The sequence below is a fragment of the Bombyx mandarina genome, chromosome 01 (genome assembly GCF_030267445.1).
Source record: "Bombyx mandarina strain Sakado chromosome 01, ASM3026744v2".
In the NCBI taxonomy this organism is placed as follows: Eukaryota; Metazoa; Arthropoda; class Insecta; order Lepidoptera; family Bombycidae; genus Bombyx; species Bombyx mandarina.
In genome coordinates this window covers 5,994,707-6,011,056 of record NC_143208.1, presented here as the reverse complement: position 1 = coordinate 6,011,056, position 16,350 = coordinate 5,994,707, and the positions used below count along the sequence as shown (strand labels likewise).

At 36.9% G+C, this 16,350-nt stretch overlaps 1 protein-coding gene across 4 annotated transcripts in view; it reads left to right on the top strand.

The window, feature by feature from the left end:
- The window catches only part of Tkz (tyrosine kinase-like protein), a 56,438-nt gene that overhangs the window by 28,533 nt on the left and 11,555 nt on the right, over positions 1 to 16,350 (top strand). For 3 of the 4 annotated variants that reach the window (XM_089728145.1, XM_028176338.2, XM_089728142.1), the window contains exons 3-12: positions 1,906 to 2,011; positions 6,103 to 6,334; positions 6,441 to 6,588; positions 9,585 to 9,880; positions 9,957 to 10,164; positions 10,579 to 11,028; positions 11,715 to 11,896; positions 12,656 to 12,778; positions 14,108 to 14,226; positions 15,552 to 15,803. In XM_089728145.1, the coding sequence (XP_089584271.1) occupies positions 1,906 to 2,011; positions 6,103 to 6,334; positions 6,441 to 6,588; positions 9,585 to 9,880; positions 9,957 to 10,164; positions 10,579 to 11,028; positions 11,715 to 11,896; positions 12,656 to 12,778; positions 14,108 to 14,226; positions 15,552 to 15,803 (2,116 nt within the window). The remainder of the gene's footprint in view (positions 1 to 1,905; positions 2,012 to 6,102; positions 6,335 to 6,440; positions 6,589 to 9,584; positions 9,881 to 9,956; positions 10,165 to 10,578; positions 11,029 to 11,714; positions 11,897 to 12,655; positions 12,779 to 14,107; positions 14,227 to 15,551; positions 15,804 to 16,350) is intronic. The other variant, XM_089728147.1, reaches the window with a different exon arrangement.

Sequence of the window (16,350 nt, the reverse complement as noted above, 5' to 3'; positions counted from 1 at the left end):
GTTTATAGCATAGCTTTATACATACTAAATAAACAAGTTACCACTTAACAACGGCTCTTGAATGATTTACACTCAAGTAAGGCCGTAGCGACAAGCATCTGAATGTCATTTAACTTTGTCGTAGTCGGTCGGCTCACTATGCATAATCCAAACTTGATGTTGGGTCGACGGCGCCATGCGTAATTCGCTCTAACACTGGACGCCCTACAAATGTGTTATCGTTCGATTTGCCAGTTAAGAAATGCGTTAACGTCGTGAGACTGCGTCAAATCGTTAACTTAACTTGACGTGCTCTATTCAATTGGTCTAATGGGTTATATTTCGTCTACGTGTTCAATTATATTGAATTTAAAAAATGCTATGATGATTATCAATCAGTGTCTCTAGCTTGATGATAAATATACTGCACTGCTTTTTATCATATATCCAAAACTCGTAACTTTACTGCATGTCATAGTTCAGAATTCGCTTAAAGTTTACTAACTGCCTAAATCAGAAGCCATCCGGTAGCAAATTGCAGTCTATCAACTCTTTTGATGCGGTTCTCAACTACGTCAGTTAACTTTTAAAAGTTTCGGTGTCATGTTAAAAGCTATTTCAGAGCTTTTCCTCATATCCAATACACGCAGACTAAAACTCCACCGCGATATTGAGTATTTTAATATTTATCATAGGTGCATTCTTCAAATATATATTTTGTTTATTAAATTTAAATGTATTTAAATCAATATTATTTTGTTTCTATGTACACTAATATTTATGCATAAATATATTATTTTATATATATCCGCTGGATGCAGGCAGCGCAGTACCGGTCTTTGTGGCGAGGCTTGGGGGAGTCCTATGTCCAGAAGTGGACCATCCATGTGCTGAAAAAAATAATATTTTATTTGCAAAAAAAAAAGGATCCGAAGTAAACTTGATTACTCTATAAATAGGAGAAAAGCGACGCGTTAAGTTTCGATAAATTAATAAAGATACTTTTTATTTATGCTACCATTGTATCAATTAGCTAAAATAAGTTGTAAATGTAAAGATATTATCGGACGTCTCATCTGGGTGGGCTTCGCACGGTCCCGCTGACCGTCGGGCGATTGCACACGAAATTATTTAATGACACTACATGTTTAATTATTCACTGATACCGTTTGAGTGTTTAACGATGTGTAAACATGTCATTGAACGTGTAACGAATTGAACTCGTAATCTAAAGTCATACGTCTTGTTCGACTGATTGATTCATCAGCTCGCAACAATGTGTATACTTGTGTGAATTTAAATACACCTATATGTTCTTTTTGCTTGTAATAATAAAACGAATGGTTGGTATTTACTGGTGGTAGGACCTCTTGTGAGTCCGCACGGGTAGGTACTACCACCCTGCCTATTTCTGCCGTGCAGCAGTAATGCGTTTTGGTTTGAAGGGTGGGGCAGCCGTTGCAACTATACTTGAGACCTTAGAACTTATATCAAGGTGGATGGCGCATTTACGTTACAGATATCTATGGGCTCCAGTAACCACTTAACACCAGGTGGGTTGTGAGCTCGTCCACCTATCTAAGCAATAAAAAATAAAAAGTTTTCATATAATCATCAAATGCATCTTAGATCGAATCCTTGTCAGTAGTAGGCTGCAGCATGGCTTTATCGACGTCAATGACAGACGGTAAAGCATGACATTTACCATCCTCTCGGCAACTGTTTTTTATTTATTTATTGTTCAAGTGGGTGAACGAGCTCACGGCCCACCGGGGGTTAGGTAGTAACAGGATCCCATAGACATCTACAACTTAAATGCCGCCACCTACCTTGAGATATAAGTTCTAAGGTCTCAGTTTAGTTACAACGGCAAATTTAATTTGTATTCATTTATTCTCGTTATTGTATTTTTTTCTTTGTTCACAGCTCAATGTATAGCGCCTCTCGGAATGGAGAGCGGCCTGATTGCCGACAAGGACGTCACTGCTAGTTCTTGTTATAACGATGGCAACGTCGCGCCGCAGAACGGAAGGTACGACAATCTGTATACATATTAATATTTACTAGTACATGTGTGAATATGTGTATATTAATTAGTATACATACGTAGTAGTAGTACCTACATATATTTCAGGGTTCGCGCTTACATAATGTAAACTCTCTCTATAACGTTGGGAAAGGTTAATAGGCAACGACATTAAGCCTTGTTGTATAGATATGTAATAGTACTGAAATTATAAGTCATAACGGATAAACTAATTTAGTGTTGAAACTGTTGAGACTATGATTTTATGTAACTATTGTAGTTTTGTATTTGAACAAGATTTTCCTTTGTAGTATTGACATTGCAAAGGTTGCATAACCTTTTGCGATCTTAATAGTGCTAGAAAGGATATATATATATATATATCAAAACAATACAACCCGAGACAATAAATTAAACTTTTATTAATAAAATACCAAGATACATCACAGATTTTTTATAGTATCTGACTTCTCTGTAATTGCCGAATAAAAATTTACACGCATTAAATAAGCTCAAGCTATAATGGTCTCATGTGTTATGAGTATCGGATTGTCACATTCGAGACGATTATAAGTAATAGCGACCCGCCCTCGCTTCGCTTCGGAAACATTAAAACACACATGAAACCAAAAAAAAAAAAAAAGAAAAGTAGCCTATGTTCATCAGGGACAATGTCGGCTTCTAATGGAAAAAGAATTTTTCAAATCGGTCCAGTAGTTTCGGAGCCTATTCGAAACAAACAAACAAACAAATCTTTCCTCTTTATAATATTAGTATAGATTAGTATAGATATCAAGACTATCGCGGCGATTAATCACGATATACATATGAGTTCGCTCTCTTTAAAATATGAATAGTTCCATTGAATTATCGCATATCACATCGCATTCTCATTTCCAATTCATTACTCTGCGATCCATACTACTCGGATATGTATATACCCTGTTATTTCTCGCCGCAATTCACCGAATTATGGAATGGCATTCCTGTCTCGGTCATATCATTTTGCAACCGAGAATGTAACAAGACACAGACTCCAGTTTCGCGGTGGCTATATTCTATGTCGCAGGCTTGTCTAACATCGTTCGAAATAAGAATAAATGATTTATCCCGCACATAGAATCTTTCCATCGCTGTACATCACTTCTAGTATTAACAGACAGTCCATGGCGTAAGCTTAGCCCACATTAATAATAGTTTAACGACCCCAATCCAAGGTCTTACGACGCAAACATTTTTTAGCAACCTCGATAAATAAGACACGACACTAACTATACCTTAGCGATTAAAATTATAAAAAAATATACTTTTTATAAGTGTAGAAGTGTTTTTTGTTTTTGTCGAAGTACAATATTAATTTTCACAGCCAAAATAAAGTATTAAATTCGAATGAAATATGTTCATTAAAATAAAAGTTCAAATTGTATAATAAAAAATAGTAGGTAATTTTGATTGTGCATAATCACCACATAATAGTGTGCATGTATTTATTATATCTAGCATCGAAAATTAATCGTTTCCTTTAAAATTTGGACATCATAATAATCTATGGTAATTGTTGATAAAGGGATGCTATTGAAATGTGCGGTTACACAGATTATAAATCAGCATTCTTGATGCGTGCATCTGAAGCGTCTCGTCCACGCGTCCAATTCGTCGCGTTGAATGTCTGCCATCTCGGAATTCGATTGGCTCGGAATTGTACCAAGTGATGTCAGATGTGCGACATACTCTATCCCACTATAAATCCGTCTTGCTAACGATGCAAATGATTAGAAGTCTTAGTCTGCCTCAATTTAAATTTCAGATTGCCACTCCGTATAATACAACGTTCGTCTTTGATCAGAAAGCGTAGCTCTTCCTTTGACAGCGACAAGGAGACCAGTGCCCACTATTTGTAACAAAATACACGGAACTCTCCTACTTATTCACTAATATGTTGATTCACTCAGCTCTTCTAATTGATCATTAAATTTGTAATCGTTACGAATGAGTTCAAAAAACAAGATTGATACTTTTTTGCGTGTCGAAGTGAAATTTATGATTGAAGGAAAAAAGCATTATCTATATATATAAAAATGAATTGCTGTTCGTTAGTCTCGCTATAACTCGAGAACGGCTGAACCGATTTGACTAATTTTGATCTTGAATTATTTGTGGAGTCCAGAGAAGGTTTAAAAGAAAAAATATGAAAATTCTCGGAATTATATAAAAACAAACAATTTGGTTTTTTCTTTTACTGTGTCCCCCGTCGGACGGATTACTTTTATTTGTTTTAAGTTTATTTTATTTTTAATTTAGTTATTTTATTTATCAATTGAGGCACTACGAAGTCTGCGGGGTCAGCTAGTTTATTAAACATATTCTGTTATTTCTTGTTTTTGGTTTGCAGATAAACTCACGGCCTTCCTAGTGAAGCGTACTTACCAGAATTAAATAAAAATACACAATTTCTTATCATTTTTTTTTCTTATTTTCAATATTAGCTCTACAACCTGTGGTGTCATAAAAATAAAAACGAACACTATTTAACCGTAAGAAGCTTTGCGTTAAGTTGTAGGGTAAAACCAACATTGACGATTACGTATTGTGATATGTTGATTGAAGCTCGGAACTAATGATCAGTCGAGAGTGGCCGCTTGGACTGTACATTGCACTACAGGCCGGTGACACCAGATAAATGTGAGCGTTAATAACAACACTACGAGTACACGGTTATTAACTTTGATTGATATATGTAAGGCGGACGCGCTTTGATCACAATGCGTCTAATAATTGTATCTACATTCGTGATGAGTATTTAATATGGTTCCAAATAGAATAAGACATGAAATTTTTCCTAAAAATGAAATTTCTGACACAAAATATTGCAACGTCGGTGCTAACAGTAATTAAGTTAGTCGAGTAGCTCAGTACAAGAATTCACAAGCGCCTCAAGAGTACTCTCTTTGTCAGTGACCCCTTTGTAGCTCTCTTCTTTATTTTGTATGAAATGAAATTATTATCTTACTATTATTTTAAAAAGCACATTGTAAACGTACTTGGTACATGCTTCATTTCTCTAAGCTAATATTGCTGTTTCAGACAAACTGTAGCACAAATAAATAAATTAAAAACGATATCGTTCAGAAATGAAGACGAATTTACAAATTCTTAAATGACCGCCGCAAAACTAGTTAACGTCTAAAGTATCATATTAATTATTGTAAAACGACAACCCTCGCCATGTCTGTTTCTTTTCCCACGGCAACACGTATTTTGTGTCGCCGTAAAGCTATTTCGCAAATTAATATAGAGGTAAATTATATACCAGTTGCCGGTTGCAAAAGTCCTTTTGTATATTTCATATTGGTCAAAACTAGGATAGTTTTTGAATACTACTTACGACTTCGTAAGCACTTAGCGAGACTGCCCTTTGACCGTTCGGAAAGTTAACACAACAATGTAATTAGTAATTTCAACAATACGAAGGTTTTGTTCACAAGAAATCTCGTTTTGTTCTAATTGGGAATTCACTCTCTGAGTTAAACATCGAAGTAGAATGTTATATCTGAAACTTTGATGTAACAATAAATTGTAAAAGAAAGTAGTTTTAATCCTGAAATGTGTGTTTATATTCTCCCATTGTGGCTCTTACTCTAAGCACACATTTTAGTGCCTTTTTATAACACACAATGTAACATAACAATAATAAACATATAATAAAAATGAAGTCTATTACTTAGTAACACGATTTGAATTGATTTGAATTGTTTATATAATCTGTATATATAAAAATGAATTGCTGTTCGTTAGTCTCGCTAAAACTCGAGAACGGCTGGACTGATTTAGCTAATTTTGGTCTTGAATTATTTGTGGAAGACCAACGAAGGTTTAAAAGGTAGATAAATATGAAAATGCTCGGAATTAAATAAAAATAACAATTTTGTTTTTCCTTTGGTGTGTCCCCCATCGGACGGATTCCGTTTGTTTGTTTTAAGTTTATTTTATACAAAATATTAGGTCTTTAATTTATCAATTAAGGTACTAAGAAGTCTGCCGGGTCAGCTAGTGCTTTATAAAATCGAACTCTTAACAGTTGGTCTTCGTTTTGTCAGGCTAAATCAAGACATCAAAGGAGGTGCATGGTGTCCTAGATCCCAAATCACGACTGAATCCACAGAGTGGCTAGAAATTGACCTTCACACTGTACACGTAATCACCGGTGCAGGCACCCAGGGTCGTTTCGGTAACGGCCAAGGTCAAGAGTACGCGGAGGCCTACGTACTTGAATATTGGCGCCCTAAACTTGGGAAATGGGTACGATACAGGAGCTTAGACGGCCAAGAGGTCAGTATCAATTTTCCATTAGAAATATTTCGTATAACAAGTATTGTTTTGTTTATCAAAAACAAAGTTTATTTTCGTAAGAAATGAAAAATAATATTAATTTTAGAAACTGACCGGTAATACTAACACATACTTGGAAAAGAAGAATCATCTAGAGCCGCCGATCTGGGCGTCCAAAGTTCGTTTCATTCCTTACAGTTCGCATAGACGGACTGTTTGTATGAGAGTTGAATTGTATGGATGCTATTGGAGCGGTAAGTGTAAACTATAAATTACTTCTGTTTTTCTATAATCTGTAATGACAATCTTAAACACATTCGCAGAAGTAATGTCGCTTTCGATTTATAAAAAGGAAGGTATAACAAGTGAATTTTTCTTTTAACTTCTGGAACATTTAAAACGAATTGTAGATAAGGTGTCGTGCGATGCCAGACTTTAATAACAGGTTGTGGTAGGTTCTATATGTTCACGCGACGAACACGTCACGCGCAAGCTGATTATAACGACGTATCTCATACCTTGTTTAAGTAAATCACATACTACAAATGAATTATGACCACGGCTCGTCTACGCCTACTAGAAGTCTTTACTATGCTTAATGACAGGTCTCTGTAATATCACAATCATGCTTACGATCTACAAGCCCATTCGCGGTCTTCCATAAAGCATCTAATCAACTATCGTGCTTTTAAGTAGCACGGCAACACGAATCAATGTTGCTATTTCTAAATGGCGAAAAGGACTTTCCGTTACCGGACATGGCGCCAGCTAGTAAGCAAAAACAGGCAAATTGCATGAGCTAATACCATGTACGTGTATTAATGCCGTAATTTGCTTCTTTCTGTATGTTTTACGTAATAGCTAATTTTTTTTTGTTTTGCCTTTCGCCCTTTTTGTGCACTAGCACAGTTTAAATGTTTCAAAGAAAACTACGAAATTGCCTTTGTTGTTTGTTGCTTTTAGACATTGAACACGAAAGCTAAGGTTTCCGAACTGTAATTTTAGGTAAGCTTCTCATAGTACGTTACCAAAGAAGTATTTTCTAGAATTCATGTATTTTTTCGCTGTAAACGGACAGGTGACGATCGAACTGAAATGTATAATAGATTTTGGTGACATTACACCACAGCATGAATGTACCCGGTCACCGTCTTTGTCGAACCCGTCGTTGCGGCGAAGGGCTCGACGAGCAAATTAACCCATAGACACAACCCACTGTGTTTCTCGCCGGATCTTCTCAGTGGGTCGCGTTTCCGATCTGGTAGTAGATTCTGCGAAGCACTGCTCTTGTCAGGGCCAATGTTAGCAACACTCCGGTTTGAGCCCCGTGAGCTTACCTACATGTTAGGGTGAAGCTGAAATAGCCACTCAAGGCTATCAGCGTAGTATAAAAAAAAATTAATAAAATCAAGTCTCAGTTGCATTATCTAAGTGGCTATCCTGTACTACGAACCGGAACAGATGAGCACATGACTGCTTAACGGCCCCATCTGTATGTAGTTCAAGCAATCGCGAAAATGAGATTTATTCCTTTTATTTCAATAGATTTATGTCTGATTACATCTCGTGTTTGCTACGTACAATAAGTAATCGTGTAAAGCAAACTCTCGTATCCCGGTACAGGCGCATTGAAACATCTCCGCTTGTGTAAATAGGTATTCTAGCCAGGTGCCCGCTGAACATGCGTGTTGAATATAAATAATATGCAATGTCATTGAATCATAGCCGGTGCAGTGTCGGACGTTTGACGAGAAAATATTGCAGCTCTTAAATTACTATTATTGCGCGTATATAAATTCTTTTTGGACACATACATTCTTTGTAACTGTCAATCTGCTGTACGATCTGAATTTTAAGCGATCGTTGATAGCTTTATGGGTCTGCTTTACGATAAGATTGATCATGATTGTTTTACGCTTTGACTTTACATACTGTCGTTTCGTTAAGTCATTGAACCGGCCGTTCTGGTCGAGCGATTAATTGGGCTAAGAACTAACTAACTACTCTATGTACGCAGCTTAGACGGGTTGCTCACACTAAAAACCCGATTAAAACGTCTTCAAAATATACATACAAATTTGTGTTTTTCAAACAGATTAATATTCTTTTATAATATACGAAATTATAATTATCTCGTTGATTCATTTCTAAGTAATTGTATAAAAGTAAAATTTTACTTTAAACTTCAATACTATTTACGACTATTTGAGTATAGTAGATACAAAAAAAAACAGGCGCCGCAACACTGTGTCTCTAAATTTTAATTTATAATTTGTTTGCATGTACATAACACTTTCTCGGAATTCTCACAGCAAACGGCTTCCAGTAAACGATCTTAACTATTTTGTATTCCCTAGACATTATTTTTGTGGCACGATGTAACCGTGGCATTGCTAAGTGGATGCATGCTTTTTACATTCGCCAACGATATTTTTGTTGCGTTCGACATTTGGTATGTACGGTTCTGTCGTTGTATGATTTAAAAATTTACTTAAAACCACTGGAGTTTACGTGTTTTTCGAATTCACACCCAAATACATACAAATCATTAGTAAAGCTATCGTTTTAGACTCGTGCTTTTATTTTTCACATGTTATATTTTGGTTAGATTTACATTATAATATCCGTGGTGCATTAATTACTATCTCTGGAGGCTAGTCCGCAAACTGATATAATATTATTATGTATATGTCTAAAGTGCAGAGCTATAGTTGTGGAAGCTAAAACCAGCTTGACTTAATTGAAACCTTGTAACCGCTCGGGTGCTACTGTAGCTTGGGTAATAGGCGCCGATAACATCTATGTTGTTTAGCTAACATCATATAATTGCCAATATATGCATACATTGATTCGTACGTGTCTCTAAAGTAAATATTTTACAAAATAATCAGGATCATTACAGAATAATGAAACATTTTTAGTTGGAAACAATTTTGAAAAAAATATAATTTGCGTAATTACTGGTGATAGGACCTCTTGTGAGTCCGCGCGGGTGAGTACCACCACCCTGCCTATTTCTACCGTGAAGCAGTAATGCATTTTAGTTTGAAGGGTGGGGCAGCCGTTGTAACTATACTTGAGACCTTAGAACTAATATCTCAAGGTGTGTGATGCATTTACGTTGTAGATGTCTATGGATTCCAGTAACCACTTAACACCAGGTGGGCTGTGAGCTCGTCCACCCATCTAAGCAATAAAAAAAATAGAAACAATTTTTTATGTTAAGTTTTCTCTAATGATTTGTTCTCAGTGGGAGTGGTTTCGTATTCGATGCCTAAAGGCGATAGACGTAGTAATGGAATCGAACTCACGGACATGATCTACGACGGTCAGTGGGGCGAGGAGCTCCGCGGGGGCTTGGGTCAGCTGGTGGACGGTCAGTTCGGAAGCGACGACATCCGAGAAGCCTCTAAGAACTCCGCCTGGGTCGGCTGGAGAAACGACTCGAGACCAGATCCCCCGGTCATCATATTCGAATTCGACAAAGTCCGCGAGTTCAGCGCTGTACATATATTTTGTAATAATAAGTTCATGAGGGATGTACTAGTACGTATTCGTAAACATTACTATCGCATCGTGTTTGTTGAAAATACGGACGTCCTACAAAGCATGTTCTTTTTAGGTGTTCTCTGAAGCAATTATATCATTTTCGATCGGCGGCCGTCACTTTCAAGACGAACCTATCCACTATACATACGTTCAAGACAAGATCTTCGAGAACGCTCGTAACGTGAGCATTAAGCTACACCATAGAATAGGGAAGTGGGTGCGGATCGAACTTCAGTTTGCCGCGAGGTGGATACTTGTTAGCGAGATCGTTTTTGATTCAGGTCTGTATTTTTATCAATAGAGACAACTCATTTTTTAAATGTCACGTAAACTCTTGTAAAATCATGAATGACGTGTGACGTTATTCAAAGTTAATATAAACTAACAATAGGTTATAAACTAGTAATGATTAGCCACATATGACGTCATGCGCTGTTATTTGTTTTTTATTTGCTTCGATTTATAATAAATAAAATTCCATTAGAAGTATTGGTTTATTACATTTAAATAAATCATTAATATAAAATAAAATAGTGGCACTTATAATTGATAACATTTAAAACTGCTTGTATCTAAAACGGGATAGCAGTATCGGTGTACGACTATTCTATATAATTTTCGGTTAACAAATGTCTACTAGAATATACCATTTTCATAGGGAATTATAATATCGTTTCAATTAAATTATATTACAGACGTAGCTCAGGGCAACTACACACCGGAAAGTATGAAGCCACCGGTCAGTAAGGATAAAACGAAAGTGATTTCAAGTAAAGAGGTACCTATTTCGACGGCCCATCAGGAAGATCCGCTGTACGTCGCGATTGTCGTGGGAGTGTTGACCGCTCTCGTCATACTGTTGGCCGTTGCGATATTCCTTATAATACACCGACACAAACATAGGAAGTGTTTCGCTTCTCCGCTTGCGAAGTCGGCTGTCTCGCAGAAACGGGCCGTTGAGAGCTACAGTGGGTGCGGTACGTCTATGCTACCCGAGAACAAAATGATCTTAGACTGCGGTCTCGATGTCAAGTCAGACGAGTACCAGGAGCCCTATCAGGCTCTCAAATGCGCTCCCTACTTTAGTTACAGCACGGTCCTGCTCGAGATGAAAGATTTTAAGGACTCCAACACCGCGCTCTCTGGTAAGTATAATAAATTTATAGGGTCAATTATTTTTATCTCACAGCAATAATTAGTTGAAAATACAATAGCAATAGTAGATTGTTGTACTATAATGTAATAATTAGATTTCATGGTAGACAGAGAGAGCACTATAGCAAAATGTGACGTCAGAAGTTTTGCGTTACATAATATAAACTATACTGACATTTTGCGGGAAAGAGACAACATCTTTTCAATTCACGTAATATGAAACGCTTCATTCGCATACCTCAAGACGTTCACAGCTTAAATTGTTTCATCAATGTTACCAAATATCAATAAATATCAAAGAATATAATCACCAGATAATTACTGTAGTCACCCGTTTATTACTAAGAGTATCACGAGCTGTAAACATGATTGATCAATATAATTAGACCCCTGACGACTACATTGTTAATTTTAAGTGCATTGCAAGTCCATGATTCTAGACGTGCGCTTGATAGCACTTCGCATATATTTTGCACTATATCCGCCAGGAAATCTAACTAATTGTTCATCCTCCTCTAACGATTGTATTAAAGAAAGAGAGAGCGAGAGAGAGAGAGAGAAAGAGGGAGAGAGAGAGAGAGAGGGAGATAGAATGTATTTACGGATACACATGAATCACATTATGACATAAAAACAATTTCTTTTTAACTTGTATATGTACGTTAAATTTGAGCAGACAGTTCGAACTACGATTATGCGGTACCAGAATTGAGTTCGGCTCCGTTGTTAACGAAGAGGATGGGAGAAACGCTTTCCCAGCAAGCTACCGAGCTTGTTGGCGAGCCGATGGACACGTTACCTGACCTCGGAACGAGACGATCCCTCAATCCTTCCGTACGATCCAAACAAAGCACGAGAGTAAGTCTTGACCTTTATACGTAATATTAAGTTATAGTTTTGCGTCGATATTTTCATCTGGTCATGTTGCCATTAAACAATAAATTGATATTTAAGTTTGTATAGTGTGTGCGTTTTGGTAAAATGAATTGCTTTATTGAATTGGAAACTGCTTTGGCACCGTTGGGATTTGAAGCTAGATGAAACGAAAAAATGACACCCGAAAGAGACAAATATACGTATTTAGCCTGCGAAAGAATGAGATATAATACTTCTGAAGGTATCACTGCTATTACGTGTCAACTGCACGTATGTTTTTTGCAGCGATGGATGCATGAATTTAGTATAAAAGTATGTCGATGAGTCCATAGACACCATGTATGCCGCCACCTTGATTATATTTAAATGATATATTAATTAAACACTGTCACCTCATTGAGACCATCGTGAAATGTATAAAATAAAATCATTTATTTTTTTATAAGAGTAGTTAGTATTCGCCCAATGATCGAAAATCGACCACAATCACTGATGTTTCAAGATTTAGATTCGCTTTATATATTTTATTTAATAATTTAATTTTTTCTTATATTTTTTTCCTGTGCCTATGTATAAAAACGTGTTCCTATTTTATTGCTGATAACGCAAAATTCATTTAAGAGTTACTAAAGAAAACAAAAGAAACACTGCCTTTGTATATTTAAATATAGATGTGATTAATGTTGAATTCACCAATTGCTTTATGATTAAATGAATTTCATTGTTCCATCATTATTTCAGTCGCCGAGTCAACAAGAAATATTGTTGGATCTGAAGAGACGCCTCGAAACTACTAACGTTATTGAGTTCCCGAGGCACAGACTCCGGATGATCTCTAAGTTAGCCGAGGGCGCCTTCGGAACCGTACGTACTTAGCGTCAAACAATTAAATATGGTCATTACAAAAATGATTTTGTTATCCCGAAATCAAATACAGCAAATTCATTGTATAAATAAATAAACTTTAGAAGTCAATGTAAGGGGTAAATGTCATAATGTAACGCAGCTGCGGTAGAAAGAGACGGCATAACATAACGTTTCGTAACGACGTCGCTAGTGTAACGCGGCTGTGTTAGAAAGAGATGGCGAGCTGTTCACACTACGCTTTTCGTTGCATTCACATTTCAAAATGTTCATTGCTTAATCATTACATATTTAGTTTCAATTTAATCATGACAAAAATGGAGTTAATATTCTTAAATGCCCAAATAATACTACTAGAATTTGTATTGTCTATAAAAATATAATATTAATCACACCTATTGTGATAAAGTTTGAAAATACAAAATTTGTTCCGCTACCTCAACGGCGGATCCAGGCGGGGGGGGGGGCATGGGGGTCATGACCCCCCCCCTGAGCTAGTTCCAGGACTTGAACTAACTTGGACTAATTGAAGAACATCATGATTTATTTATTATCTATTGTTATCAAAATTAAATTATAAGTTCTTAACTTGCCCACGACTATGTGACCCCCTCCTGGCGCCAAAGCTGGATCCGCCTTTGCGCTACCTCACCTCAAGTCTCAATTATATTGTATAATTGTTGTCTCATGCCTCAAACATGGTTGTGATACTTACCGATACGAAATCACAACATGATCTATCTACCAGCAGTAATTACACAAAGCTATAAAGTTAGTGTATTTGATTTTTATTAAATTAACTTGATGTGTGATGTGTTTATTATATACCTTCATCGTGTTTTTCGAAAATAAAGTAAAAGGTAAGTATTTTCTTCTTAAAAAAATGTTCCTACATCAGAACTTAAACCGATATTGGCGTATAAAAAGCACTATTTTCAGTATTGCCGAAAGCTATACAAATAGCCACAAAGCTATTTGTGTTCACTTTTCCTCAGTTGGCATCCACTGAATAATACATTCACATTTGTTATAGTATGGGCAGTGATTGTATAAAATAACCTCTTACACAGGAACACATTCAATAAAATAGAAAAATCTATTGCATTAATTTTAATTTTGACAGCACGCAATGGAAAACAAATCGAAAAATGTGGTTACATTGCGTGTTCATGAAAACATTGGTACTACAATTATATGAACAAAAATACTTGACGATTATTTTTGTTTTGCAATATCGATAGCAGCTTATGTCAGCTTTGTCGAAAATCGTTTTGTGTTGTCGTGTATTTCGATTGAAAACTGATTAATATTACGAAACGAAAACATCAGGTTTACGTAGCGGAAGCGGACGGTGTGCCTGAATATAACGGAGCCATTACGTCGGAGAAGAGATTAGTGGCCGTCAAATTCTTATGTCACGACGCCACGCTCAAGGAGAGGTATATCATGTATGAGCCATAGTTCTATAGATGTTTTTTTGTTTGTTTTGAATGCGCCGCCTATAGCTCTATTCCTAATACATCTTAACTTATTATAAGTATGTTGTAAAATCACGCATGCATGAATTTGATGTTTAAGTTTAGCGTGGTTAATACTTTTTTTTATTGCATATATTCATGTACAATCTTACAGTCCAACTGGTGTTAAGTGGTTACTGGAGCCCATAGACATCTACAAGCTAAATGCCACCACCACCCACCTTGAGATATGAGTTCTAAGATCTCAGTATAGTTGCAACGGCTGCCCCACCCTTCAAACCGAAACGCACTACTGCTTCACGGCAGAAATAGGCAGGGTGGTGGTACCTACCCGCGCGGACTCACAAGAGGTCCTACCACCACTGAAAGTATTGATGATAAATTAAGTAATATCAATTATTTGTGTCTTACACACTATCCATTCTTCATAATGTTTTTGTTTTTCGTAACCATGGTGAATTTAGTAATTTTTTTTTGTGTACATTACTTTTGATGTAAGAAAAGACCTATTAATCTTAAACGCTTTTGTAGCAAACATTACGATGTTTTTTACTACTAATACGTTCATAAAATAGTGTCGTTAATTTTTAACAATGGATTAAGTATAAAGACATTTAGTATAATTCGCAATAGGACCAAACGTCGCGATTTTGTTAGTTGAAACAAATAGTTTTGGCTTACTGCATGCATTCTGTACAGTGAATTCCTTTGTATGGCTTAACGTGCTTTCGATGGTTGGATTAAGGTGTACGCTCGGTTCACTTCAACGAGTTTTATACACAAATTACCTGGTTTCAATATAGAAAATAGGTATTTTGGGTTGAGTCCAAACAAAAAAATATATAGTGATGCAACGCATAACAACGGAATGAAGTATCTTATTTTATTACACTTACTCAATTTGAACATTAGTAATATAAATATATATAATACTAACTCAGTAACCGAGTATCTCCCTGTGTTTTATCCAAATCAATTAAAAAGTTTATTTATTTCCATTTTCAAATCAATAACAAGGAAATGTTTTTGTGGTCAAAAACCTTCCGCCGTTTCAGATTGCAACTTATAGAATAATAACGTGATGTATCTTTTTTAATGTCGGGTAATTTTTTCCCCAGAATGGATGTGTTTTTTTGTTTACTAAAAAACACTGTTCTGAAGTAGGTATTGTTTTTTAAATGAACTCGTAATTCATACTTGTTGATGATATTTGTTGCGTCACTACATATAGTCTCGTGTTCGGAGCCGAGCGCCAAATTCTGATTATATTAAATCACGTCGTGTTATTGAATCAGGGAGGAGTTCGAACGCGACGTCCGCATATTGGCCGCGTTGTCCTCCCCTCACCTCGCGAGGGTATTGGGCGCGTGTCGCTCGCCGCCCCTCGCCGTGGTGCTGGAGTACCTTGAGCTCGGAGACCTGTGCGCGTTCCTGCGGGCTGCTATCCCGCCGACGGCAGCCACGCTCCTGCACATTGCCACACAGATAGCCGCCGGAATGCAATACCTCGAATCGCTCAATTTCGTTCACAGGGACTTAGCAGCTAGGTACCGTTTGTTGTCTTAAGCAGTATTTAACTCTAATAAACATTAAACACTAGCCGTACTCGTCCGCTTCGCTGGGCATTTAAAATTAACATTATTATTTATTGTCATTATTATTAGGGAGTCCAACACTCTTACCCTCAGACACAGCCCACTGAGTTTCTCGCCGGATCTTCTCAGTGGGTCTTGATTCCGTTCCGGTAGTAGATTCTGCCAAACACTGCTCTTGCTAGGGTTAGCGTTAACACATTCTCTCAGGTTGAGTCCGTTAGCTCACCTACCCATTCGGGCGTTGCTGGAATAGGCTACAAGCGTATAGGTAGGAGAAAAATGATAAAAATCGAGAACGCAACAAAAGGACATTGAGAATTCTGTACATTTTTTGCCACGTACCGTCCGGCTTTGGAATGAGCTCCCCTCCACGGTGTTTCCGAGTATTAAGCGGTAGGCAGCGGCTTGGCTCTGCCCCTGGCGTTGCTGACGTCTATGAGCGACGGTAACCACTTACCATCAGGTGGGCCGTGTGCTCGTCTGCCTGCTCGGGCAATAA